Source organism: Papio anubis, chromosome 18, assembly GCF_008728515.1.
Source record: "Papio anubis isolate 15944 chromosome 18, Panubis1.0, whole genome shotgun sequence".
NCBI classification, from domain to species: Eukaryota; Metazoa; Chordata; class Mammalia; order Primates; family Cercopithecidae; genus Papio; species Papio anubis.
The window spans coordinates 11,767,092-11,794,930 of record NC_044993.1 but is presented as its reverse complement, the minus strand read 5'-3'; the positions used below and the strand labels follow the sequence as shown (position 1 = coordinate 11,794,930).

The 27,839-nt window shown below is 42.5% G+C and overlaps 1 protein-coding gene across 12 annotated transcripts in view; it reads left to right on the top strand.

Moving 5' to 3' along the window:
* The window catches only part of WWOX (WW domain containing oxidoreductase), a 1,119,479-nt gene that overhangs the window by 116,183 nt on the left and 975,457 nt on the right, over nt 1-27,839 (top strand). For 2 of the 12 annotated variants that reach the window (XR_004179639.1, XM_031657879.1), the window contains one exon: nt 4,784-5,976. The exons of the other annotated variants lie outside the window; for them this stretch is intronic. Coding sequence is in view for 1 of the 2 variants with exons in the window: in XM_031657879.1 (XP_031513739.1) it covers nt 4,784-4,852 (69 nt within the window). In the remaining variant the exon portion in view is untranslated. Of the gene's footprint in view, nt 1-4,783; nt 5,977-27,839 lie in introns of those variants that run through there. 12 annotated transcript variants of the gene reach the window in all.

Genomic DNA, 27,839 nt, shown 5'->3' with positions numbered 1-27,839 from the left:
GATATGTGGAGTTGTTAGTTCCTAGCACCGCTGGCCAAAGCGAGGATTGTTGGTTCTACTCCTACTTTCCAGCTGGTAGAAGCAGCAGTGTATATAGGTACAACTCCGGTGTGGGAAAAATGCTAGAGATACAAAGTAGAGAGAAATAGCCTTTGTGTGACGTGAGCAGCAGAACAAAAATTGAGGGTGCCAAATAATCCTACGGAGTGGTGAACTGCCTAAGATGGAATATTGCTGTTCCTAAATCCTGGCTGTGTTGAGACACGTGATCCTGCCGATGAGATGAGAGCTGAACCACACTCTTCTGCCAGATTCTGGGCTTCTGACCTTAATAGAGACGCAGAAACTTAACAGAGGGCTCAGAAATCTATTGAAAGTTACTAGGTGCCGGGTGTCTCGGAAAGTGTTTCACACATGCCTGAAACGTTAAAGGCAAGATTCATCCATTCTCTCAGCAAACAGTTACTTCACCTACCGGGAAAGGGGGTGTAATATATAGGGGTATAGGGATAAATAATTCTGTGTGCTGTGCAGACCGTGGAGACTCATCTTCTGCACAGGTCAGGTTCTGAAGTGAGCATATAAGCTGGAAGTGGAGTGGAGTCAAATGACCCTCAAAGATCCTTCCAGACTTCATGCCCTTGGCAACTCAAAGTCAGTTTGGAAACTCATATGCTGGTTTCTTCCTTGTATTTATGTAGCAGCCTCCTTTTCCACAAAAAGCAGAGGCCAAGGCATCTCCCCCCGTCAATTTTTTTACTGTCCCTCTCCCTCCCTGTGCTTGACTTTCTTTTCTTTTCTTTTTTGTTTTTAAGACGAGCTCTCTCTATGTCACCCAGGCTAGAATGCAGTGGTGTAATCACAGCTCACTGCAGCCTGGAACTCCCAGGCTCAAATGATCCTCCTGCCTCAGCATCCTGAGTAGCTTGTACTGCAGATGTGTGTCACCATGCCTGGCTGATTTATATTTATATTTATGTATGTGCATGTGTGTGTATATACATATATATAAATATATATAAATACATATATATACACACACACACACATATATATATATATTTATATTTGTGGAGATGGGATTTTGCCATGTTTCCCAGGCTGGGCTCAAACACCTAGGCTTAAGCAATCCTCCTCACTCAGTCTCCCAAAATGCTGGGATTGCAGGCGTGAGCCACCGTGCCTGGCCTTTGCTTGCCTTTTTTAATGTCTTTGATAATTCAGGTAAATGTGTGTATGATGTAACTCTATAGGACTGAGGGTGTGTGAGGAGGCCAGGAGGCTGTTTGTTGACAGGAGTCATGATTTGACTATATGAGGTCACAGACAATGCTTTTTAAATTTTCCTGTCAACCTACAGGAAAACTATTCTCCTTCCTCTAAGGAAAAAAAAAAATGCCCTGATAAAGCAGCTACATTGATGACAGGCGCATCAAGGTTTTAATGTGTTCTCTAGATTTATGATGTCTACAGTGGTCTCCATTCTGGAAAGCAAAGTAGGACAAGCACAACTTTGGGGCCAGGGCCCTTCTTGGCTCAGAATGTCCCTGTCCGGTGTGTGCCATGCAGTGTAGAAGCACACTCCGGTGTGCATCTAAGTTTATGTGCTATCTGTAGAGACAGTGATTTTTATTCATTAGAGTTTTTGAGTCTAATTGTTTTTAAACTGCCACTTTTGTTTGTTAAAGATACAGATGTCTAGCCATAGAGGAAAGCAAGGTGGATTTATCGTTGCAATTAGATGCTTCACAATTTGAAAACTTATCACTTAAATTGGTGAAATGTCACTTTTATGCAACTTGATGTTTAGAAGTCCTTGAAGTCCGGGACTAAACTTATATGCAATTTAACAAGATCTTGGTGAGATAAAGGAAGTTGCACTTGAGGAAATATTGAAACACACCAGATGGAATTTTCCAATTCCCCCCTGCATGATATAGAATAGGTGAAGGGAGATAGACCACAGATTGATTTTGGGTAACTCTTACATTAAGTGGAGCAGAATTAAAAACAAAAAAATCACTGGATTTGAAGTTGGCCTATGTTAGATTACTCCAAGCAAGTTAGTTAATATGTTAATATGAATCTAGATGAACACTGAGAGTTTTGCTCTTCTTGTTAATTTGCACCATCTACTAATCTCTGGGCAATGGAGAAAAAGTCGTAGGTTATAAGTTTTTTATTTATGGGCATTGAACAATATCTTTAAAATGTAAAATATAGCCGACAAAATGCACAGCCCGATAACAACAACAAATCTAATCTAAAGTGACACGAAGAGACTCTCCCAGACGTTTTTCTCTTTAATGTAACATGACTTTAAATTGATGCAGCCCCACAGTGATTGAAAAACTCTCAGAGCTTGTCTCCTATGATTACATTTCTGATCTGTACAACTTAATTTTTTAACTCGGTGAGTCTCAGTTTTGCAAATGAACAGTTCTCTTTTGCTTTCTTTCTCATATTCTTTGGGAAGAGAGATTATTTGGCAACCAGGCAAATAAAGCTCTGTTACCACGACGCATACTGAGAAATCCTAAAACAATAAAGACCCCAAGAACTCGCCCTGGAATATGTACCTCCAAGTCTGTTCTCTTTTCTTTCTCTCCTTCTCTTCGTGTTTTTTTTTTTTTTTTTCCTCTCTTCCTGTTCTCTTGTTTTATCTTCACTTCTCTTGACTGTGGTGATGGTTTGCATATATCTGTGATTGTACTGGAACTCATCAAATATTGTACATTTTAAATGGGCAAAATGTATTTGAACTACATATATCACAATACAGCTGTAATACTCTTTTAAAGTGTCTCCTGAATCATCACCAGTGTAATTACTCTGTGAACTATATTTTGATGAATTCAGGAGTAATTTAAAATGGATTATCCCCTTCTAGAATGGGAGGTAATGCTGAATGATTGTGAATGTTTGTTTACCCAGGGTACTCCTTCAAATTCGTTACCCAATGGTGTCTAGAAAGTGTTGGAATTTTGTTTATAGTTTCTTGAGTTGGAAGTTGGCATTTCCTTGGCCTCTTGTGTGGGTATCAATGAGTTTTACGTGGTTTAAAGGCCAGTTATGTGATGGATACTTATATTACCTTATATCTTTCTGATTTCATACACTTAAATGTACAGTTTTCATCTTCCTTCAAAACCTTATTTTCCAAGCAAATTTCATTTATTCAGTTTCAGTCATTATTAAAGTGAATAACAAACATATAACAGATGTTATTTTGGGTCATAGCTGTTTTGCTAAGTAATACTTAAGGGCTTTCTGATGATACTTTTAATTTCTCAACAGTCTGCCATGGTTATTTTCTGATCAGAACTTGAAAATCAAAGCTTTCTGTTCATTTGAACAGTCTTTTAAAATCTGTGGTTGTAGCTTGGGTACTAACCTTTGACATAGCTAGTGAAAATTGAAAATTTTTATTTGAAATATGCTTAATGTTGTGTAAGACACAAAGTTTAGGGACAAATGAACCATTTACTTTTCTTTTTATGTGGAAAGCAATGTACAAATGCTGGTGTGACTAACAAGAATAAAAGGACCAGAATGGCAATTCTGAGCTAGAATGTGATGAGTAAGTACCAACATAGTTAGCGGTTAGGGAAGGGAGGTTGTTCTATAGAGAAACATGCTCATCATTTCTTCCATTACCTGGTTTTCACTCCGGTAATTTCTTTTCGGACTCATTCTAAAATCAGGATTAAGGATATCCACCAAGAAGTTTGCGTTTATTACTCTAAGCAAGAAACTTCTATTTATTTTTTTAACCATTTGATTCATATATATTTAGATTTTAAACTTTCATTTTCTCTTATCCAAATGTATTGTATATCTTTAAGTAGGTGAATCTTGGAGTAGATTTTATTATATATCACACCACAGCTTTCAGCTTGGTTCATTTGGATTTTAAAAATCTCTAGAGCTTTGAGAATGACTTTGAAACACTCTTTACTGTTGGAGCTTAAAGAAAATAAATCTCGAATGTCCTCTATATTAATTCACGTGCTTGGAAAGTTAGAGATTAAAAGGTTTAGTAGGATTTTTATATTTTCTATAATTTCTATTTGTATTGGAGTAAACTGTTCTTTGTATGGACTGGCTTAGCTTTCATAAAACAGAAAGATTCTTGTATTGAGAAAAGAAGAAGAAGGAAAAAAGTATAATATAAATGCATAAAACTTCCTCTAGCTTTCTTGTATTGTATGTAAAGGAGTTAGTAAATTGCTTTAATTAAGTGTACTTTGAAGAAAGCAATCTCCTCTTTCCATTAGTGGTGGACTCTGTGGGTAGAGATGTGGATATTTTTCCTTTTATAAGAAAGGTCTTGTCTTTCCTCGGAAGGCATTTTGAGCAAAATAAGGGAAGAAAAAGAGAAGTAGATAAGAAAAACAAATCACAATATTGAAGCAGGACCCGAGTACTATAGCCTTCCTCATCTTTTGGTATCTGGAACCGAGGTTGCTAATTAATGACCCAAGAGCTAAGCCTTGTTTGATGAAATGCAAGATGTGATACACAGATTGCCTTTGAGTGATGTATGATTATTACCATCCATTCATGTGTAATCCCGTATTTGAAAGGTTTGTAATTTGTTTTTGACACATTTCTCTCTGATTTTATACATTCATGCATACAGGTCTCACCTCCCTCCAGAACCTTATTTCCGAAGCAGACTTTGTTTATTTGGTTTGGGTAATTCACTGGGCCCTATTTATCTTCCTTATACATAATCTATTTTCTTACTGCTGCCTCTGTCTTCCAAACCAACAATATAAAGGATGAAGCCTGGGGACTGGAACTTAAAACCTCTGCCAAGAAAAGAAAGTCAAGGCCTTTGGGCTCCTAAAGCATCCTGCGGAATTCGCCTCAGATGCCCCTCCATTTGGCCTGGTGTATGGAGAATGTTCGAAAACCACCAGAACCTATTGTGTACTTTGGAACAGTGGCATTTTCCTGCTCGATGGTGAAGATGGCTCCTGGAAAAGAAGCCGGCTGACTCCCAGAGGGCACGAGGGTCTAAGCTGTCTCCTGGGAAGTTCAAGGGAGGCCAAGTGCTTTCCAGTTCATTTCCAACGCATATTTCTTTGGGGCCAAGGGCCCAGCTGTGCCTCATTAGGGGTGAGAGTTTGGCTGTGACACCACTTAATAGAAAAATAAAAAATAAAGGAAAAGTCCAACTAGCTAAATAGCAACACAACTTGGGATAACCGATGCCCACAGTCTTTCATGTCCTGTAATGAGTGTGCCATTTGCTCACTGGGAGGAGAAAAAAGTGACAGTATGTAGCAGTTAACTTTTTCCTGAAGAAAGGGAGAAAAAAAAATACATATTTTGCAGCCGAGACATTGGGGTACCTGTTAACTTTAGGCACAGCGCTAGTGTCAGCCCTGGAAAGAGACTCCTGGTGAACAGCACTTTTTACCATTTAATCAGCCTGTACTTCTTCGTATTTATAGCCCTGGCGAGGTTGGCCCATTGTTACAAGATGAAATTGTGATGTTCAGCAGTTTATACCTTGGGAGCTGGAAGCGTTTCTCCATGGTGAATTTGTAATATTAATTGGCCATGTCAGTTCTTGACAAATGTAGTGACATCTATTTCAAGTATTTCAGTTTTATGGTGCTGAAGAAGTGACACACGCTCGAGATAAGTAATCTCACAAAAGATCTTCACGCTCGCTGTGGAGCGCTTCCAGAACATGCTCTCAGAGGAGACGCAAATAGGCTCAGGGTTCAGGGGGCTGTCCCCTTCCTTTTGCTCAAGGCTCAGAGGGGAGCCAGAGGAAGGCGGGGAGGAACGCACTCCCTGTCATTCCCCTTTCAGTCTCAGGAGGTTCTGGCTGAAGCTGTGGCATGGACTTTCCTGCCCACGAAATGTACTTGTGGTGATCATTTATGTGATTTGGGTACCTGCTGCTTGTAGGCTGTGACAGCCAGTAGCAGAAATAAATATATTGCTTTTCTCACTGTGTGCAGTGGTGCTTTTCCGAGGGTGACTCTGCCCATCAAGGGACACTTGTCTGGAGATATTTTGGTTGTCATATCTTGGAGAATAGGCTGCTATTAGCATCTAGTGGGTAAGAGCAAGGGATGCCATAGAACATCCTAAAATGCACAGGCAAACCCGACAACACAGAATTGTCTGGCCTCAAAAGTCAATAGTGCTGAGTCTGAGAAACCCTGTGCTTGTGTGGACCATGCCTTTTTGTGCTTTTCAACCTTGAAGCACTAATAGGTCAGAGAAGAATACCAGTGATGTGTTGATGGGTCCACAAGAGGTTGATGGGAGGTGCTTGAGCTCCTATCATGTGGAAGGTGGCTTGGGCAAAGAGAAGGATGCAAAGGCACGTTGGACGGTGGAAGGCAGGGGCCGCTGAATGATGTGGCAGGAAACATGCAAAGTGCTCAGAGCCCCTGGGCGGTGCAGTGTTAAGAAGCAAGAGGATGGAGCCATCCTTTCAGTTTCCAGCCAGGGTTTCCCAAGGGAGAGTGTGTGTGAGTTCAGTGGCAGAGATATGGGGGAAGGGTGTTGGAGCCCAGCTGAGTTGCCTCCTTTGTCAAATGGAGCTGAGAAATTATTTTCACATGGCTGGCGTAATGGTGGAGTTTCCAAAACAGCAACACAACAAAATGGCCATTTACATGTCGAGAATATATTCATAGAATCCATATGTCTAAGGTGGGGAAGTTGTCATTATTCCTGTTTTATAGATGAGGAAACAGACGCCCAGATGGATTAAGTGGTTGCTGAAGTACCCATGATTTGTCACTAGAAAGGAAGAGACCAAAGGTGGCATCAACTTTATTTTTCCTTCTTTTTTTTGAGACGGAGTTTCGCTGTGTCGCCCAGGCTGGAGTGCGGTGGGGCGATCTCGGCTCCCTGCAAGCTCCGCCTCCCGGGTTCACGCCGTTCTCCCGCCTCAGCCTCCCGAGTAGCTGGGACTACAGGTGCCCGCCACCACGTCCAGCTAATTTTTTGCATTTTTAGTAGAGACGGGGTTTCACTGTGTTAACCAGGATGGTCTCGATCTCCTGACCTCGTGATCAGCCCGACTCGGCCTCCCAAAGTGCTGGGATTACAGGCCTGAGCCACCGCGCCCGGCCTGTTGTTCCTTCTTTGTTCAGTGGAACAAGTCATTTTTTTGGTGGTCATTTCAATAGCAATTCCTGATACTTACACATATGTCTTATCTCTTTAAAAGTTAAAAAAAGGCCTGGCGTGGTGGCTCACGCCTGTAATCCCAGCACTTTGGGGGAGGCCGAGGTGGGGCGGATCATGAGGTCAGGAGATTGAGACCATCTGGCTAACGGTGAAACCCGTCTCTACTAAAAAAATACAAAAAGTTAGCGAGGCCCGAGGTGGCGGGCGCCAGTCCCAGCTTCCGGGGAGGCTGAGGCAGAAGAATGGCGGGAACCGAGGGATGAACTTACAGGGAGCTGAGATCACCTCACTGCACTCCAGCCTGGTGACAGGCCGAGACTCAGATCTTAAAATAATAATAATAATAATGATGATGATATTATTAATAATAGTAATAATAATAAGCCAGCCAAAAAAGGAAAATGGAAGTGTTCAAGAAACTGCCTTTTTTCACTTAATAGTATTTCTGTGTCACTAAATCCTTCGACAGCATTATTTTAAATAGCCGCTCAATGTCCTAATGGATGGGTGAGTCATGATTCCTTAACCAATCCGCTATTGTTGGACATACAGGTTATTTACAGCTTTTCTCTATTGTAAGTGGAATTGCAATGAATGTTTTTGTAGTACACACCAGTGAGTGTTTCCTTGGCGAGCTTGGCAGTGCTGGTTGCAAGAATAAGATTATCTGTAGGCTTTGAGATTAATTGCCAAATCGCCTTCTTGAAATATTGAGAGGCTACTACTTTCCAGTATCTTCATATGAATAAGTAACGTTTTTCTAAAGCTGAGTAGTGAGAGAAAGGTAGAATCTAATTTTACTATGCCCTTTCTTGATTATTAGTGAAGCTAAACACTTTTTTTATGGACGTGTTAACAATTTCTTTTGCAAATGGTCTATTCATGTTCTGTGACTGATTTCTATCTTGTTGTCTTTATGTTTGTGAATGGTAAGAATTTTTATGTGTTCAGGAACTATTTAAATGTTCAGGATATTAACCTGTGGTTATGTATATCACAGGTACAGTCACATCGCTTAACAAGGGAGATACATTCCGAAAAATGTGTTGTCGGTATTTTGTCATTGCATGAAGATCATAGAGCGTATTTACACAAGCCTAGATGGATACCATACTATACACCCAGGCTATATGGTATAGCCTATTCCTCCAGGGCTACGACCCTGTACAGTGTATTACTGTAATGAATACCGTAAGCAGTTGTAATACAATGGGACATATTTGTGCATCTAAACACACCTACATGTAGAAAAGGTACAGTGAAAATATGGTCTTATAATCTGATGGGGTCATCATTGTGCACATAGTCCATTATTGACTGAAATATTGGTATGTGGTATATGACTGTGTTTGCTCATGATGTGTGCTTTTTTTTGTCTTTAAATTTTTAATTTTTTGTTTTACTTTTGTCTTTTCATTTTAATTCTCTTGCAGCCAAATCTATCAGCCTGTCTTCTGTGATCTCTGCTTTTAATTGTTATGCTTTAAAAATCCTTCTCCATGGTAACGTTATATTGACTCATATGTCTTATTGGTTGAACGTGCGTATGTTTGACTTTGAAATTGATGAGTGGTTGAAGATTTGTTTTGCCATGAGGGTGGTAAGGTCAGCTATTTTCTCAGATGGTAGTTCATTGTCCCAACACCAGTTATTGCAATAAGTTATTCCTTCCCCAGGAAATATACCTGGGCTAATTAAGAAAACTGTGCTTCAGTGTAATTATTCCATCTTAATTCATGAAATATTAGGTTAACATGGAAAACAATGGCATCCCATGTTTTAGTATTTTTTCCTTATTTCCAAGCAGCACATCTCTTTGAATTATATTCTGTTCTCTGTTTTTATATTTTGACTCCCTTCTATTCCGCATCTAAATTGTGCATTGTCTGTTTTCACCCAGGACTTTAAAAATAGTTCTAGTACTAGCTGTATTTTTATTCTAATACTGCTGTTCCTTTTACTGGTACATCTGCATCTTAAAAAACAAACAAACAAACAAACAAAAAAACCAAAACAAAAACTTGGCGTGTTGGCTCACTTTGTGAATGAAAGCATATACTGTTCATTTGTTTATTCTTCAGCAACATCTGAGTATCCTCAAGAAATGAGTGGAATGAACGGTTGGAGATGAATAGCCTTCAGCCCTCAAAGCTGAGCCCTTCGGGGTAACATGCTCTAATTCTGCCCTGTCTAGTTTGAGTTTAGGTTAAAATCAGCTTGCAGATTGCACCAAGCCTGATGCCTCCCAGCCTTGAAGGAAAAGGGTACCTAACATTTTGAATCTCCATTAATCTTACAGCTCAGATCCTGTGTATTAAATGTCAGCATTCTCCGGGATGTATAGTTTGGCAGAAAAACCTTAATAATGATTTTTTTTTTCTGATGCTGCCTAAAAATATTAGAAAGAAGATCCTTCTTTCCTTTCCTTTCTTGTCCTGTCCTGTCCAGTCCTCCTTTCCTTTCCTTTCCTTTCCTTTCCTTTCCTTTCCTTTCCTTTCCTTTCTTCCTGTGATATTTTCTTATATAACTCAGGTCTCATTGCTTTGCTGCTACTCTTGTGGAGAATAATAGGTAACAGAGGTGTGTGCCTGGCCTCATTTATTGTCACACTGGATAGGTAATAGAGGCCAGCATGGCTGTACTGTGGTTCCTGCTGATGGCCACTCTATCACAGGTGCATGATCAGTGGGTCATATGCAGGAAGTGTGTTCCCACCAGCCCTCCCGACCTACTGAGGGCTGCTCCCAGCCTAAGGATTTCTTCCAGACAGATTCATAGTACTTCCAGTAAATGCACCTCTTACCTTTCAAAGTTGAAAAAGAAATTACTCTGGACACAAAGAGGTATTTCTTTTGACACAGCAGGCATGTGAAAAAATAAGCCAAAAACAAAGAGGGATTTCTGTTAGCATTGACATGTGCTTCTCTTGTACTTCTTTAGTTTACAATGCCAGTGGTTCAGCTTCCCGTTCTGATCCTCACTGCTCTGATCTCTTCATCTGTGCTGGCAGTCACAGCCAGACGGGCTCACAGTATTACCATGCAATCATTTTATTTGTTGGAATCTCTTTCCTGTTCATTACTCATTTTTATCCCCAGGTAGACAAACACCCTAAGTTTACCTCTTGTGAATTGTACACTTTAAGATTAAAGAATTTGGCTGGGATCACACTTGTAATCCCAGCACTTTGGGAGGCTGAGGTGGGCGGATCACGAGGTCAGGAGTTCAAGACCAGCCTGGTCAACATGGTGAAAGCCCGCCTCTACTAAAAATACAAAAAATTAGCCGGGCATGGTGGCGCATGCTTGTAATCCCAGCTACTCAGGAGGCTGAGGCAAAAGAATCACCTGAACCCAGGAGGCAGAGATTACAGTGAGCCAAGGTCGAGCCACTGCACTCCAGCCTGGGCGACAGAGCTAGACTTCGTCTCAAACAAAACAAAACAAAAAAAAAGATTAAAGAATTTGTAGTTGAATGACTTTTCACAGAAATTTGATGGAGTTTTATCTTCTGAGTCAAGGCTTTGTTTAAGGAGTCTTGGGAGGTAAACATGTGTTACCCGAGACTCTCTGCCCATAGGATGTAGTTCCTTTCCATCAGAACACATGGGAACCTAGGGAATAGAGAACGTTTTCATCTCTGAAAATATCTTATTCTTCTAGTCAATGCTACTCTTTTCTTGTAGAGCGTATACTGGGAAGTGTTTGTTTCGATTTGTGGTTAAATGTGTGTGTCCACTGGACTTCAGTATCCACCCTTTGAAGGACAGCAGGAGACGTTGTTCAGGTAGAAACATACGAGGACTGGATGTGGTGGCTCACGCCTATAATCCCAGTACTTTGGGAAGCCAAGCTGGGTGGCTCACTTGAGGCCAGGAGTTGCAGACCAGCCTGGCCAACATGGTGAAACCCCGTCTCTACTAAAAATACAGAAATTAGCCAGGTGCAGTGGCACACACCTGTAATCCCAGCTACTTGGGAGGCTGAGACAGGAGAATCACTCGAACCTGGGAGGCTGAGGTTGCAGTGAGCCGAGATCATGCCAGTGCACTCCAGCTTGGGCAAAAGAGCGAAACTCCGTCTCAAAAAACAAACAAAAAAGAAACATACAGGGAGATCAGGCTCTATTGAACCCCAGTGCAGCCATGGGTAGAATTTTAGGCTTATTTATATTCTATTTCACCACAAGATGTCACCAGGGCGCCACACCAACATGGTCTATGGGACATCTCTCTGGCAAATAGAGTTATGGTCATCAAACAGCACCTGCCCAGGGCTATGGGGAGAGGAAGCTGGCTGGCTTTGTCACAAATGCCTTGATGTCTTTCTCCTCCCCTGGGGCCCATCTCTTCCAGCCTTTGCATAGAGAGAGAAGGCAGGCAACAGGACAGCAGAAGATTTTCGCAGAGTCTGGGGTGTTCTCTTACCCCGAAATAGTTTCTTCACTGGATGGGAAGGCAGGCACCCAGGGGGAGATGGCTTCAGATGCATTAACAGTTTTTTTCCTCAGTAGACATTTACATGAGTTAATAGGAATCATAGTCTCTCTCTGTCTTTTTTTTTTTTTTTTTTTTTGAGATGGTCTCACTCTGTCACCCGGGCTGGAGTGCAGTGGTGCGATCTCAGCTCACTGCAGCCTTGACCTCCTGGGCTCAAGTGATCCTCCCACCTCAGCCTCCTGAGTAGCTGGACCACAGGTGCGTGCCACCATGCCCAACTAACTTTTGTATTTTTTGTAGAGACAGGGTTTCACCACATTGCCCAGGCAGGTCTCAAACTCCCGGGCTCAAGCCATCCTCCCACCTTGGCCTCCCAAAGTGCTGGGATTACAGGTGTGAGCCACTGTGTCTGGCCTAGGAATCATATTCTCTTCATTGAAACATTTCAGATGACTTAAAAATTCACACTGTAGAACTTTTAAAATTGGAACTTTCTGATGAATGTCATTAGTTGACAGATATGTCACTGAAGTTTCATCCTTCTTCATTTTGGAGTCTGCTGGAAGGCCCTTCGTTTACCACTCTCTCCTTCCTGGAGGTGTGGAAAATGCTCTACTTGGGTGTGGCTCTGGTGGCTTTTTGTGCCAAGCGTCCCTAAACTTGAACTTAATTGTTTTAAATCCTTTGTGGTGATTATGCGGAAGGTCAGATCCAACAGGAATCTCCACATCCACTTGACGTGTACCTACTTTTATTCTTGCACCTTGTGTTATTTGTTATCCTGAATTATGCCAGGGCTGGTTTGTGCTAAGACACTTGTTATTTGACCTCATAATACCAGCATGTCGCATTTGTATAACACTCTCTGTAGCTCCTTCCAGCATGTGGTCATACGTCTGCCTAACCTCTCCCATTGGTTGAATTTAATATACTAGTAAATTTTCCATTGCAAAAATGAGGTTATGGATCATAGTGTTCATACTCAGAAGGACTTTATAAATATTTTGCCTTTTTGAACTATACACAAGAAATGAAAAGAAACAGGAAAAATAAAAAGAATAAAAAGAACCAGGACTAGAACCTATAATTCGTGACTCTTGATCAAATTGCTTTTCTTTTTAACTCTAGTTAAATATTTACTGTTCTTTTTAACTAAAGAAGCTTTGTTTTTGTTGCCATAGTTTTATGATTTAAGTTATATCTGGTCCTTTAGACATTTAGTTTTTTTCTGAATATATATGTATATCAGATATTTTATATATAACAGATTATATATGTGTGTGTGTATATATATGTGTGTGTATGTGTATATATATTTTATATATACATAAAATAAAGAAATGGACTGTTTGCAACCTTAGACGTATTTCTGGGACTTAGAGTGATTAGCTTGAGGCGATGGTAGTTTCTGTTTTTGGAGTCTTGGTAGGTCTCAGACTCACAGTCTGTACTTTTTGTTTTGGGGCTAATTAAGCGGACAGTTTCAGTGTTTGTAGCTCATTTAAGCCATAAGCATGCAGACCATGTGGAATCCCACTAGTCAAACCTTAGCAGAGTGCCTTGATCAGTACCTCCTTTTCTTACTGAATTCTATTAGTTGATGCTTTGTTCTTTCTCCCCAAGAGCCATATCTCAGGTATTTCTTTTCACTTCTTGTGTATAGTTCAACATCTTTCTTTCTTTTTTTTTTTAAAAAAAGGATCTCACTCTGTCACCCAGCATTTCACTAGTGCATTCTTTGACTGTGCCATGTTCATGGCAGCCAGCCTGGGAAAGCAATTAGGAGTTTTAAGCATGGGAAATTATATAAAAGTAAACCAAAATTCCATTTGAATTAATTGATGAATATGTTTGCTTGGTCATATCCTGCTGTTAGGCATCTTCCAGTTAACTTAAGTGGTTGAGAAAACTTTCCAAAAAGAATACTATCAACTGCTGAGCACCTGTTGTCGAAGTTGTGGGTAATTCGCAAAGGTTTTCAAATGGAAAAGTTGTTTTCTCCTGCTAGGAAGCATGGTCTCAGATCCAGTCATAAGGTCAGTGTGAAAAGGATTGCAAATTCACTTCAAGCAGGGGAGGCATCATCTGGAAAATAAAGCAGCTAGGAGTATAGACTAGGGGGCTGATGGAGGGGAACACCTATCAGAATATGTGTTCTCATACCAATGATATATATTTTCCACCCATTTAGATTATCTATGCCACTCCTTATCTCTTTAGTGCAGAAAACGGAGAGGAGGTTCAGTATTCTTAAGAACCTCCCATGATTGCATTGAGGCAATGGATTTAACAGGTATCTTTATCCCTTATTTAAGCACTGACTGTGGTACTGAGTCATGCCTGGTGTTTCTGGATTTTGTTGGCAATGCCAAGGGAGCAGGAAGACTGGGACGTGAACTGACAACATTTATGATTCTAGCAGCTTGACATCACCCATCTATTCTCTTTGTTTGGTTTTGCTTCAGACTTAGTTTAGTTTTGTTTTTTAAGGGCTGGGGTGGAGGAGAGGGGTTTGCTCTTGCAGTTTTCCTTTCAAAACAAACTCTTTCAAAGCTTTTTGCAAACTCTTTTATGGATTTTGCTCACTGGTTGAGCAAGAGTTACTTATGAGATGTGGCTTCGGCATTTTCACAGTGTCCATAAAAAAATGTATATTACTATGCATTGCACATTTGCCACTTAGAATTTCTGAATGCAAATTAATCAGCTTGCAGCTGTGACTAACAATAAAACACAGGATAATGTACCTACAGAAATGAGGGCACTGGAAATCTGCTCTCAGGTGGCCATCGAAAATAGCCAGCCAGAGCGTTGCTATCTGTTTTCCATAATTGTGTAGCTTTGCCTTTCCTTTTAATCTGTTTAATAAACTCCTCTGCAGAATCCGAACACTTAAATTTAGTTTCTTTTTGTCTTTATGGTGTTTATCATTGTTAACGTGGCATCGGAGTAGCTCGACTTTTGCGTCATGATAAATTCATAACCCAAGAGAAGGCAGGAAACATAATTATTATCAATCGCCTCTCTCCCGGAATTGCCATTGGCTGAGTGGAGCAACATAGGAACTTAAGGAGTGGCTGATTCAGAGAAATCCAGGGTGGGCACGGGGCCCATCTTGATTGCAATGTCGTTGATGAGGAGGTCTTCCCATTGCGCTTCTCTTCACATTTGCTTACGTAGTAAGTTCTACTAGACAAGTCAATTTTTTTCAGAGGTCTGACGTTGATTTTTTTTTTCTTTTCTGCACAATATGGAATTCAGTGTTTTTATGTAATCACACAGTAAGTCTTGACCGCCTGCTATGGAGGCTAAGCCCTTTTCCAAGTTCCAAGGATGTACCTGTGAATAAGGCAAGGTCCTTTTTATCATTGTCTTTGCAGTCTATTAGGGACTACACAGTTTAAACGGAGAATATATATCAAATGGTAGACAGTGCAAGTAAGTATACCTTATTTTTTAGAAAGTGAATGTGGTATTTCACCCACAGCCTCAAGAATCACTTTCCTTAAAATTGCCAGAGTAGGAAAACTTACAATTGAAGAATTTCACTTATTTATGGGAAAAATAGCATTAGGGCACTTGCGGTCAAACACGTTCCCCTGTTCGTTCAATTGCAGCAGTAAGGATGGAAGTCTAAAGAGAGTTTCTACATGATCTTATTTATCCTACATTTATAAATACACACATTCTTGTACAATTAACTCAGTTTTTCACTCCTTGCTGGCTTGCAACTTGTCAGGTCGTTCCCTCCGCAGTAGTTCTGAACTTGTTTATGCTAGCTTCTTCCATCAGGGGCTCACAACCAAGGACTGTAGAGGTTTGCAGAGGTAAATCTTGGTAGATAAGGATTTTATAAAAAGGGAGCTCACTGTTGGTGAGAAATCCTTGTTTCTACAGATTTTGGGTCAAGATAAGAAAAATTGACTTATAAAATCTGAGGAATTTGGAGATTATCTCCAGGGGCTGAATATATTTTTATGGGAGAAACAAAGTGGATAGTTTTCAACTGGAATTTAGTTTTTCCTAATGGAGGCTCTTTTGAAGATCAAATGGGATCTGTAAAAACCCTTTGAAAAATGTAAACTGCTTCTTATGTGATTCTTACTGGTCTATTATTTATCAAGAAATTAAAAAGGAATGAATATCTGTAATGGTTTTTCTTTCTTTTTTAAAGACGGAGTCTCGCTCTGTCACCAGGCTGGAATGCAGTGATGCTGTTTCGGCTAACTGCAATCTCTGCCTCCCAGGTTCAAGCAATTCTCCTGCCTCAGCCTCCCAAGTTGCTGGGACTATGGGTGCGCACCACCACGCCCAGCTAATTTGTAGTTGTTTGTTTCTAAAAGGATATTTAGTGCTGCCACTGTCTTTTAGAAATCTGTAGAAGGAAGGCCAAGAAAGAAATACCCATTATTTTGGCTGAAGGTGATCACTTTAACTGAAACCAGTTCAGGTTCAAAGTCAAACATTGGTGTTATTTTCATATATCTGAAATGTTCTGAAAAAATTACTAATGGTCAGCATGCTGAACTGAGATTTCACAGATATATAGACTTACTCATCTTTGTTCAAGGTATGCCTTTTCCAATCATAATAGCCATATAGAGGACATTAAACAAATATTTTACTGCGGTAAAAACACTTAACATGAGACCTACCCTTTTAACAAAATTTTAAGTATATGATTTATTATTATTGTTGGCTATAGGTAAAACAGGACATTTTTAATGTGCTCTGGTGGCCTATTGGACTTTCAGCCTCCCTGGGTGGATTTCACTGTATATATGTACCATGTCACTTACCCTAGGATCTGAAACATTTTCCTTTGATGATTCAGTTTTCACCCTAAGATATGTATGCCTCAGTCTCACCAAAACATGCCACTATGTTCTCCTTGGGGAGCAGGGCTGATTTCTTCTACTGGGAAAAGGCATCTCCCTGTGTTTGGCCCCAGAGGCATCAGGGTAACCTGCTCTCTTCCAGTCTCAAAGCAGATACAGTGTTCCTAACATTCGAAGCCTGGGAATAGGATGGCAGGTCGTGGGACCAGCATTTTAATTACCTAAAGGGAACTTATTGATTTTAGTCTGGAACATGGTGAGGAAGAGTTCATATTCATTTTTTCTTTGAGTCTGAATTTTAGAATAAATTCACCCTGTACATAGCTATTCCGTCTTTAAAAACCTTTGTGAATGCTAATATACAGCCTTTATAAATTTGAGGTATCATGTTCAAAATGCTCTAATCCCTAAATTTTCCAGTCTAGGTTATTATATTTTTATGACTATTAATTTTGATGTGGGCCTTTTAAAATCAATTCCTCCCTGTAATTACAATGCTGCTTTATGGTATTTGTGATATATCATATGAATGTACTTGAAGGTCATGAGAAGTTCACGTGTGTGTGTGTAGTGTGGGCCCCGGACTTTCACCACACCGCTGGCTCAAGTGGCCATGTTTTTGTACATCTCTACAGGGCTTACAAGTTATTCAACAGCCAGATTTCTATTCTGATATGCCCTTTTAGTTTTAAAAACATCGAAAAAGGGTAATCTTTAGAACCAAAGTATTTGGAAAACTCCTGGACTTGAATAAGGTATTTTTGAATTTGAAGAGCTAAGAACCCATCAAATCAAAATGCTATTAATTCTTCCAAGTCAAAAGGTAACTCTCATTTTATTATGCATTGACCACCATTCACTTTCTGTTGGACTGCTTTTGGAAAAAGAACCACAAGTCTCTATTTTAAAAATAGAAGTAAAATGATCAAAAACAAACAAACAAACAAAACAGAAGTCTCATCAGCTAAGGGATTTAAAAATCAAATTTAACTTTAAAAAGTTGAAGTTGATATAGCAGGATCTTGGAGATGGAGTTTTTTTTGTTTTTTTGTTTTTTTGTTTTTTTTGAGACAGAGTCGCGCCCTGTTGCCCAGGCTGGAGTGCAGTGGCATGATCTCGGCTCACTGCAACCTCCGCCTCTCGGGTTCAAGCGATTCTTACTGTCTCCCAAGTCGCTGGGATTACAGGTGCCCACCACTACACCTGGCTAATTTTTTTTTTTTTTTTTTTTTTTTAGTAGAGACAGGGGTTCACCATGTTAGTCAGGCTGGTCTCGAACTCCTGACCTCAGGTGATCTGCCCGCCTTGGCCTCCCAAAGTGCGGGGATTACAGGCATGAACCACTGCTCCCAGCCAGAAATGGAGTTTCTTTACTTTCGCTTTTTTCTAACTAAGGGATTAAGGATACAAACCCAACTTCTAATTTCTTTCTGGGTGGTCTTGAAAACTTAACAGTAGGTCCTCCTGTAAAGAGGAGGGGAAAGGAAAAGAAATCCTTTACTGTCATCTGCTGGTTTTAAAATGAGAAAAATACACACACACACGCGTAATGATGTTCATGATGTTAATGGAGGGAAATACCATAAATAATTAAGAATTTGAAATTATTATAAAATATTTAGTGTTGTTGTTGTTGCTGTTATTAGTTGGCAGGGGCCTTGCCATGCTTCCTTTCTTCAAACAGCTCAGTACTTTAAAATCGAGTGTAGCTGTGTTTGTCAGTCGTGGCTTGTGTTCTTTGGTTTGTTCTGCATGTTTTTCTTTTTTTTTCCTTTCTTTTTTTTTTTTTTAATTATACTTTAAGTTCCAGGGTACATGTGCACAACGTGCAGGTTTGTTACATATGTATACATGTACCATGTTGGTGTGCCGCACCCATTAACTCATCATTTACATTAGGTATATCTCCTAATGCTCTGCATGTTTTTCTTTGGGAGAGGATGTGTCGCTTTGCCAGTCTTGGTCCTTGCTGTTGTCTGGTGGAGGGAAGCAAGCCTGCCAGGCCGGCTCCTCTGACCCCTGGTGGCAGGGAGTGTAGGTGAACTCCGGATGCTTTTGGGGAAAGATAAAGGAGGATAAAGAAAGGGCCACAGGACCCTGACGGTCCCTGCGCCTAAGCATGGAAAAGCCTCCGGACCGGGTCTGGAGTGCAACAGAGGCCCCTGAGCTTGTCTCTAGCTCTCTGCATCTTCAGCGTGGCTTCACTGGTTTCCAAGTCTCCGTGTCCCCCCTTGTGTCTTTTTTCTTTTGCTTCTGGCTTGCAGTTGCCTCCTTCTAACTCTCAAAAGGATGCATGGGATGGGTTCAGTGTAGTCGCTCTTGTGCCTTTCGGAAAAGTCTTTCCAGCCAGGCCACCCTGTCTACAAGGCTGGCCTCACATCATGGGTGCTCATATTGTCCAGACAACATGGTCAAGGTGATTGGGGGAAGGAGGTCACAGTGCCACCAATTGCTAAGGAACTGCCCAGAGATGCTGCCTCACTGGGAACCTGTGAGTGGGCCGGTTTCCCCCAGCAGAGGGGCTGTAGCATAGCAGGTACCCACAGGAGCTTGGGCATGGCCTTTTTCTCTAAAGGGTTGGATAGTCAATATTTTCAGCTTTGTGGGCTTTGTGTTCTCTGTTGCAACTTCTCAACTCTCCTGTTACAGCAGGAAAGCAGGCACAGACAATATATAAATGGACGGCTATGTTCCAATAAAACTTTATTTATAGAAAAAGCCAGATTCAGCCCGTGGGCCATTGGTTGCCAGCCTCTGACTCTAGTATTCAGATCACAGGCTTTGGATGTCTCATATCTGAATCTTTCTAACCTCGTGATAGTGGAAGGTAATTAACATGTTAATACGTTAGTTTTTTCACCTGTCAATGTATTCAATGACACCATTTATGCAAAGCGTACAAAGCTGAGAGTAAAATCTCAGCAAATGCTAGTTTCCTTGGCCTTCTTATACATACTTACAAAGGATGGTGGGAGATAGTTTGAGATTTGAGGCCTCTGGAGAATAGGTGTTTTCGTGATGATTTTGGCTTTTCAGTTTGACAGTTGGCTTTGCTTTTTTGGCAGACACACTAAGAGCTTCAAGGTTCATTTCATGGTTTGTCCTTTCCATGTCAGGGACACCTTTCACATGGCCATTTTAAGCACAGGATTTGCCTTTAAGTAGTTTACTCATATGAACTTGTCTGTGATCATCTTTTCCCCTTGGGATGGTAGATTGCACATTTTAATTCAGGGTTTGTCTAATCTATTAGTGCATATTCTTGGCTCAAGCAGGATAAGACACTAGTAACCATGAACCTGTATATCAAAAAGCATGACTAGACTTTCATAGATAAACATGTGCTGAAATCCACAGTGGACATCAGAGAGGGTTCTGGAATCTCGGAAGGGATGACTTGTCCCATGATGATAATATCTGTGTTCCTGCGGCTGGGCCTGGTGGCTCACACCTGTAATCCCAGCACTTTTAGGAGGCCGAGATGGGAGGATCACGAGGTCAGGAGTTGAAGACCACCCTGAACAATATGGTGAAATCCCATCTCTACTAAAAATACAAAAATTAGCCGGCATGGTGGTGCGTGCCTGTAATCCCAGCTACTCAGGAGGCTGAGGCAGGAGAATCGCTTGAACCCAGGAGGTGGAGGTTGCAGTGAGCCGAGATTGCACCGTTGCACTCCAGCCTGGACAACAGAGTGAGACTCATCTCAAAAAAAAAAAAAAAGTCTGTATTCCTGCCTGGCTGATTGAGCTCCATGGTAAATGTTCAGAGGCTGCAGGAACGATTCAAAGTCTGAATGATTTATGTGCATTGGACATTTTGTTGATATCATTCAGATTAATGATGGCACTGAAAATATGTAATGCAAATGAGAAGTTTGTATCCTACCTGCTATACCGTGATTCCAATTTAAGAGGGAGTAAAAACATTGCACTTTTTAATCTATTATTTTTTGAAAGGGACTGTTTAAAACACATAATTTTGCTAAGTTATGTCTCATACCATATTTGCTGTTTTGGTTTTGAAAAATTGAGTAGAAAGCAATTGCCTTCTTAAATGACCTGAACATGAAAGGCAAGGAGTGTCTTGTTTTAGGAGCAGCTGGGTTCGTATCCCTCTGATCCAGCCAAGTGCTTTCACTTGGTTCCACTCTGGGGCGCCACCAGTGGGTCTCACTCTGGCACAGGCCTCTGGTTGACCTGAAATGACCTAGACCAGGAGTCCCAAGCTACTGCCCATGGGCAAAATACAGCCGGTACCTCTTTGGCTATGGCCTGCAAGCTCAGAATAGCTTTTTACATTTTAAGTCATCCGCAAAAAAGAATAAAGAGGAGAATATTATTTCTTGAAACATGAAAATGATATGGAATTCTGATTTCAGTGTCATAAATTTTGAATTTCATCAATAAAAAATTTGCAGAAATTTGTTTTCTCTCCTGTTATGTAAATACCTCTGTCATAGCCTCGGTTTTGCCTCTTGGCTCACAAAGTCTAAGTTGTTTATTGTTTAGCCCTTTACAAAAAAAGTTTGCCAACGTCTGACATCCAACAACAATTTTCAGTCTTTTTTGTAGCTCCCAAATTGTTTCATTAAACCAGATCCCTTGAGGGAAGCCTGGTTTACAAAATAGATTAAGCGATGTGGCTGTTTGGAGCAGGAGGCTGTGGTCTGAGTCTTGCTGGCCTCAACCCCGAACTCACTTCCACACCTTACCTCCTGGGGAAAAGTCTGCCTTCGTCTGGAAAGTGCCTCGGTTCCAGCTTGGAAATATCCATGTGCAGTCCCTTTTTTGCTATTCTAAAAGCCAAAGAGCTCTGAAAAGCAAAAACAAATTTTTTTATTGTAAATTTATAGCAAATTTATTTGGTGGTGAAATTTGACTTCAGCTTTAGCGTCCCTGTTTCTCCTTTCTAGTGTGAATACTCATTTTGTTTTGTTTTGTTTTTTTTGAGGCAAGGTCTCACTTCATCACCCAGGCTGGAGCGCAGTAGTGTGATCCCAGCTCAGGGCAGCTGCGACCTCCCAGGCTCAGGCGATCTTCCTGCTTTAGCCTCCCAAGTAGCTGGGACTTCAGGCACATGCTACCATACCCAGCCGATTTTTGAATTTTTGTAGAGATGGGGCTTCTCTACCATGTTGGCCAGGCTGAATAATCATATTTTCACTGAAGAAATAAGAAATGTCATTGTTGTAGGATGTTACCCCAAACCCTGCAGGGGTATTTTGTAATATGCAGTATATGTGCTAAATTACTTTTTTTTTTGAGATGGAGTTTTCGCTCTTGTTGCCCAGGCTGGGGTGCAATGGTGTGATCTTGGCTCACCACAACCTCCACCTCCCAGGTTCAAGCGATTCTCCTGCTGCAGCCTCCCGAGTGGCTGGGATTATAGGAATGCGCCACCACGCCTGGCTAATTTTGTGTTTTTAGTAGAGATGGGGTTTCTCCATGTTCGTCAGGCTGGTCTTGAACTCCGGACCTCAGGTGATCCGCCCGCCTTGGCCTCCCAAACTGCTGGGATTACAGTGCCTGGCCCAAAGTACCTTTCTAACATGGAGGAATTAGGATGACTGAAGGCATCTTCCCCCAAGGGTTTGATGTACTCTTGCCACCAAGGCCTGCAGATGTGCATCACTTCTCCACATCGTGGACTCCTCGTGCCTGCCTGATGCCAGGATGCTCTAACCTGGCCACGCATCCCCCGTGGATTCTCAGCTGTTGTGTGTTTCCTGCTTAGGTTTTCACTGTTTCTGGTGCTCACACTGTTACTGGTGTTCACCCACATTTTGGTTCATCCTGACTTTGCCACAGCCTCCCCAGTCTGCATTTCTCCCATGGCTTCTCCCAGCCCTGGCCCGGTGACACTGTAATGTGGACTGTGGCATCCCCTGGGTCTAAGCTATTGACCAGCTCTTGATGGACAGATGCTGGCAGAGATGGGGAAGGTGCTGTTCCCTTCCTCCTGGGAAGGGCAAGGAAAGCAGAGTGTTCCTCCCATCCCCATGAGGAAGGAAGAGCCTCATTCAGGCTGAGACGCTGATGGAGAACTGGGTCCAGGGATAACATTTTGTGTTCCTTCTCATGGGACTGATGTGTTATTGTCAAGGGATCTTACAGGCCTTGCTTCCCAGGCTCCTCTATCCCCTCTGTTCTTGCGTAGCCATTGGAGATTTGGCTTTTTTTGAGACAGGGTCTTGCTTTGTCATCCAGGCTGGAGTGCAGCAGCACGATCTTGGCTCACTGCAACCTCCGCCTCCCTTGTAGCTGGGTCTACAAGCGCACGCCACCCCGCCTGGCTAATTTTTGTATTTTTTAGTAGAGACAGGGTTTCGCATGTTGGCCAGGCTGGTCTCGAACTCCTGACCTCAGGTGATCCGCCTGTCTCCACCTCCCAAAGTGCTGGGATTACAGAATGAGCCACCACACCAGAATGGCTCTTCTAGTTTTTGAAGCTCACTTTTCTTTTTTCTCAAGACTCACAGGGAATGGGACCAGGCACCTGTCTTTACACATTCTCCAAGTCCATGGTGACGATGCCATGCTGTGGTTCTAAGCCAGTGGGACAGACACAGGCAAGGGAAACTATCAGTGTAGGTGAGCTGCAGTGTGAGGGTAGTGGGTGGAATAGTGTCTCCCCAAAATCCATACCCACACAGAACCGCAGACGAAACGTTATATGGAAACAGGGTCTTTGCAGAAGTAATTAGTTAAGAATCTCAAGGTTAAATCATCCAGGCTTTAGAGTGGGCCCTAAATCCAACGACAGTTGTCCTCATGAGAAGAGGAAAGCAGGGGGCACAGTGGTGGGTGCGCCTGTAGTCCCAGCTACTCGGGAGACTGTGAAGAGGGCATCGCTTGAGCCCAGGAGTTCATTGCCAGCCTGGGCAACATAGCAAGACCCCATCTCTCAAAAAAAAAACCACCAAAAGACAAAACAGAAAAAGGAGAAGAGGAGAGGACACAGAGGATAAGGCTCTGCAAAGTCAGAGGCAGACACTGGAGTGATGCATCTACAAGCCAAGAGATGCCAAGGTCATGGGCAGCCCCTGGAAACTAGGAGAGAAACCTGGCACGGTTTCCACAAGGAGCCACCCCTGCCAGCACCTTGGTTTCAGACTTCTGGTCTCCTGAACGATGAGAGTCAGTTTCTGTTGAGCTTGTGCTGATTCGCTAGGGTAGCCCTAGCACACTGCCATATCTGGTTTCCCGGAGGAACTTCATAGGGTCTTTGTTCTTGGTCTACAGTCTCTGGAAGTCTCAGCAGCCTCCTGTGCTCACAAGTGTCATTCCAGAGCAGCCGTGTCGTGTTATGCATTTGCTTACTCATAAGTAAATATTTCCTGAGAACTTACAAGGGCTAGGCAGGTATTGCAGGTACAAGGATCTATATAAAGACAATGCCCTTTAGAAGATCCCTGTTTCATTGAGATGCGTTGAGTAAATGGGTCTCTCTGGTCATCCTCTCCAGAACGTGCAGCCAAAGAGCTGAGAAGGAGACTCCTAGAATGAATTAGTGTCTAGCAACGTATCCCTTGTCTCAAGATGACAACTTGCAATTTGGGGATCCCTCAACCTCCTGACCCCCATCTCAGTGGGCATGTTCCTTACCTGGCTGGCTGCCCCTGCTTACTGATGCAGCCTCCTGTCACGCGGTACTCACCTCTATTCGCTGCATTCCGCCAACACTGGCCTTGGGGGCCAGCGGTGCCCCCGTTGTACAGATGAAAATCTTGTGACCTACCCACATTAAAATGAGAATGATATTGACCCATGATACTTACCCAACTGTTCAGTGGCTTAGGTGAGCCTGTGTGCCCTCAGCATGGTTCCCAGCGTGTAGTAAGTGCTCCGTAAATGTCAGTGTCTGTTATTGTCATTTGTGGTTTTCTTTCCCCTCTTTTGCCTTTCCCTCCCTCCCTGCTCTGCTTCCTCCTGTTACTATCAGAGCCTGCCTGCCTCATCCTTGTTCCAGCCCTGATGGTGATGATGATTGTGGTTGCTGTTGCTATTTGATTTGTTTGTTTGCTATTTTTTTTTATTGTTTTGAGAGGGAGTTTTGCTTTTGTCACCCAGGCTGGAGTGCAGTGGCGCCATCTCAGCTCACTGCAGACTCTGCCTCTTGAATCTGGGGAAGTTCAAGCAATTCTCCTGCCTTAGGCTCCCAAGTGGCTGGGACTACAGGCGCGTTCCACCATACCCAGCGAATTCTTTGTAGTTTTAGTAGAGATGGGGTTTCACTATGTTGTCCAGGCTGGTCTCGAACTCCTCAGATCAAGTGATCTGCCCACCTTGGCCTCCCAATGTGTTGGGATTACAGGCGTGAGCCACCACGCCCCTCACGCCCAGCCACTGTTGCTATTGATGATGATTATGACGTCATTGCTCAGGTTCACTTGGCTCAGAAGGGCGGAGTCAGAGCTACCCAGGTGGTCTCCGCTTCCCTTCTTGTCCATTAAGTCAGCTGCCTCTGACAGTATTGCCTGACAGCGTCACTTAGTAGCCCTCTCCCTCACAGGGCTTTTGAGGCAGACAAATGCCACTGATAAAGCAAAGGCAAATGTTTTGGGTGAATTCCCCATAGCTACACTAGATTTGAGGCTGAGAAATGGAATGCCTGTCATTGTTGACTGAAAAATACAGCTCTCCTAATAGAGTCTCGGTGCAGGAGCCGTTAGCCTTGCCGCCCTGCAGACTTGAAGAATTGCGACGTCGGCCTAACATAATTTTGGTAACTTTGTCTGCTCCTGCCTCGGGTAGAAATAATTCAGATTTCACTCTCCATTTTCTTTAATGGCCTAAACAGCCACTTTGTAATACCTGTATTTTATGAGACATAATTCTGGATGTTGTTTCTGCAGCGTTTTTGAAAAGACAAACCTGAGAGAGCCCGGCTATTTAACTTAAGCAATTTTAAAGTTATTTGTAAATTGATATGCTGTCTTTTTTGACCCAGTTACTTTATAAAGCTACATTCTTTGGCAAACATTAACACAACTTCTCCGTGTGTGGGCTAAATAAATATTCGGGCAACACTGATTGAGCGCTGCCTTGGGTAAATAATTCTCTCTCCACACATTTCCTAGTTTATAATGAGGAGTTTTCTTCGTGGTCTGACCAAACGTAACATTCCATTGAAAATGAGACATAAATCCTTGAGTGAGGGAGACGTGGAACCAGGGTTTGAGGAGGGTTATTAAAAAGGTGGGGGCAGCAGGGTGACCTCCTGAGTCCCCTGCTCTCCCAAGCCTTCTCTCCTCTCTGGAACCCATGGCTAACAGGGGACAGGAGAGAGTGGAAGCAGAAGGAATAAGAGACATGCAAGCCAGCCGGGCGCAGTGGCTCATGCCTGTAATCCTAACACTTCGGGAGGCCGAGGCAGGCGGATCAGTTGAGATCAGGAGATTGAGACCAGCCTGGCCAACATGGTGAAACCCCGTCTCTACTAAAAATAGAAAAATTAGCCGGGTATGGTGGTGTGCGCCTGTAATTCCAGCTACTCGGGAGGCTGAGGCATGAGAATTGCTTGAACCCGGGAGGTGGAGGTTGCAGTGAGCTGAGATCGCGCCACTGCACTCCAGCCTGGGCGACAGAGGGAGACTCTGTCTCAAAACAAAACCAAAAACAGGAAAGATACATGCAAACCTTCCCTTCCCTCTCGCCATCCTAGCCTCCTCACATCCAGGTCCATTCTTCCACTGTCATCCCATGATGCTCTCTTGCATTTTAAAGTTTGGAAGCCCTTATTCCTTTGTTTTGTTTATGTTTTTGAAATACAAATATCAAACTTTTTATTGTTCTGTAGTAATACACATGCTTCTTCTATAGTACATTAAATCATACGAGGTACTAGTGTATCTAACACCTATACTTTTAAAGTAGTGTTGAGTGTAAATGATATTTTGAAATATCTGCAGTAACTGATGTGATATGAAAACATCTGTGATTTCTTTTAATTTTTATTCATTTTCATTTTTTAAAAAACTTCAGTTTCCAGGGTACTCATGCAGGGTTGTTAGATAGGTAAATGACACGTCATGGGGGTTAGGTGTACAGATTCTTTTGTCACCCAGGTCAGAAGCATGGTACCCAGTAGGTGGTTTTTCAATCCTCTCCCTCCTCCCACCCTCCACCCTCAAGTAGGCCCAAGTGTCTATCGTTCCTTCTTTTTTTGAGACAGAGTCTCACTCTGTCACCCAGGCTGGAGTGCGGTGGCACCATCTCGGCTCACAGCAACCTCCACCTCCCGGGTTCAAGCGATTCTCATGCATCAGCCTCCTGAGTAGCTGGGACTACAGGCGTGCACCACCACGCCCGGCTAAGTTTTGTAGTTTGAGTAGAGGTAGGGTTTCCCCATGTTGGCCGGGCTGGTGTCGAACTCCTGACCTCAAGTGATCTGCCTGCCTTGGCCTCCCAAAGTGCTGGGGTTCCAGGTGTGAGCCACTGCACCCGGCCTATTGTTCCCTTCTTTATGTACATGTGTATTCAGTGCTCAGTTTCCACTGACAAGTGAGAACATTCGGTAGTTGGTTTTCTCTTCCTGCGTTAATTCACTTAGGATAATGAAGCTTCTATCCTTGACCCAATCTCCACTCTGCCGTTTGATGTCCAGTGTGGATTGCCCCTCTGAAAGCAATTCACTGCGGCTCCGCCTGTGGTGGAAGGTGTCCAAGGTGGCTGGAACACCTCCTGCTGGGGCTGTCAGTCTTGGCTCTCCTGTTTTCTGCCCGTGCAATGGTGGGTAGGTCCCTTGATACCTCATAACCTCAGCATCCCTGTGGGTGATAAGGAGATGATAATAATGTCTTCCCGATGGGGGTTAAATAAAATAATTCTCGGAGTATATGAAGCGGTACGTGTGAAGTGCTCAGCTCTGTGTATGGCACATAAGGAAGTGGTCAGTGTTTAATCTTAGGGATCATAGATGCTGATAAATTGCCGTTTATGGCACATTTCTTGTATTACCTCATTTAAACCTCCTTGCAATCTGTTATGACTCCTGCTGATCATGGGGAATTTGAGACTCTGGGAGACTTGGCAAAAGGTCTAAGCTGTGAAGTATCTGGAATAGGATTCCAGCTCCGGCCCTGCCTTAATGAAGACCATGGTCTTGCCACATTGCATCTCCTCAAGATTTTTATGGTTCTCTTTTTAGTCACGTCGGCCTGCATTGGTAAATTTACCATTCCTGGTCCTTTTAAGTAACTATCTCTGGAAAGGATTAAGTGCAATGATCCATCAGCAGCGAAGTCCTGGAAGAAACCCATTTGTTAGTCTCCGGGCCTCCCCAGGCCTTATCAGGGCTTAGCCTTCTAGCAGCAGCAACACCTGCACCTGCAGTTACTAATTCCTGTGGAATGAAGTAGGCGGGTCCGAAATGTACAGGACTTATCCAATAAA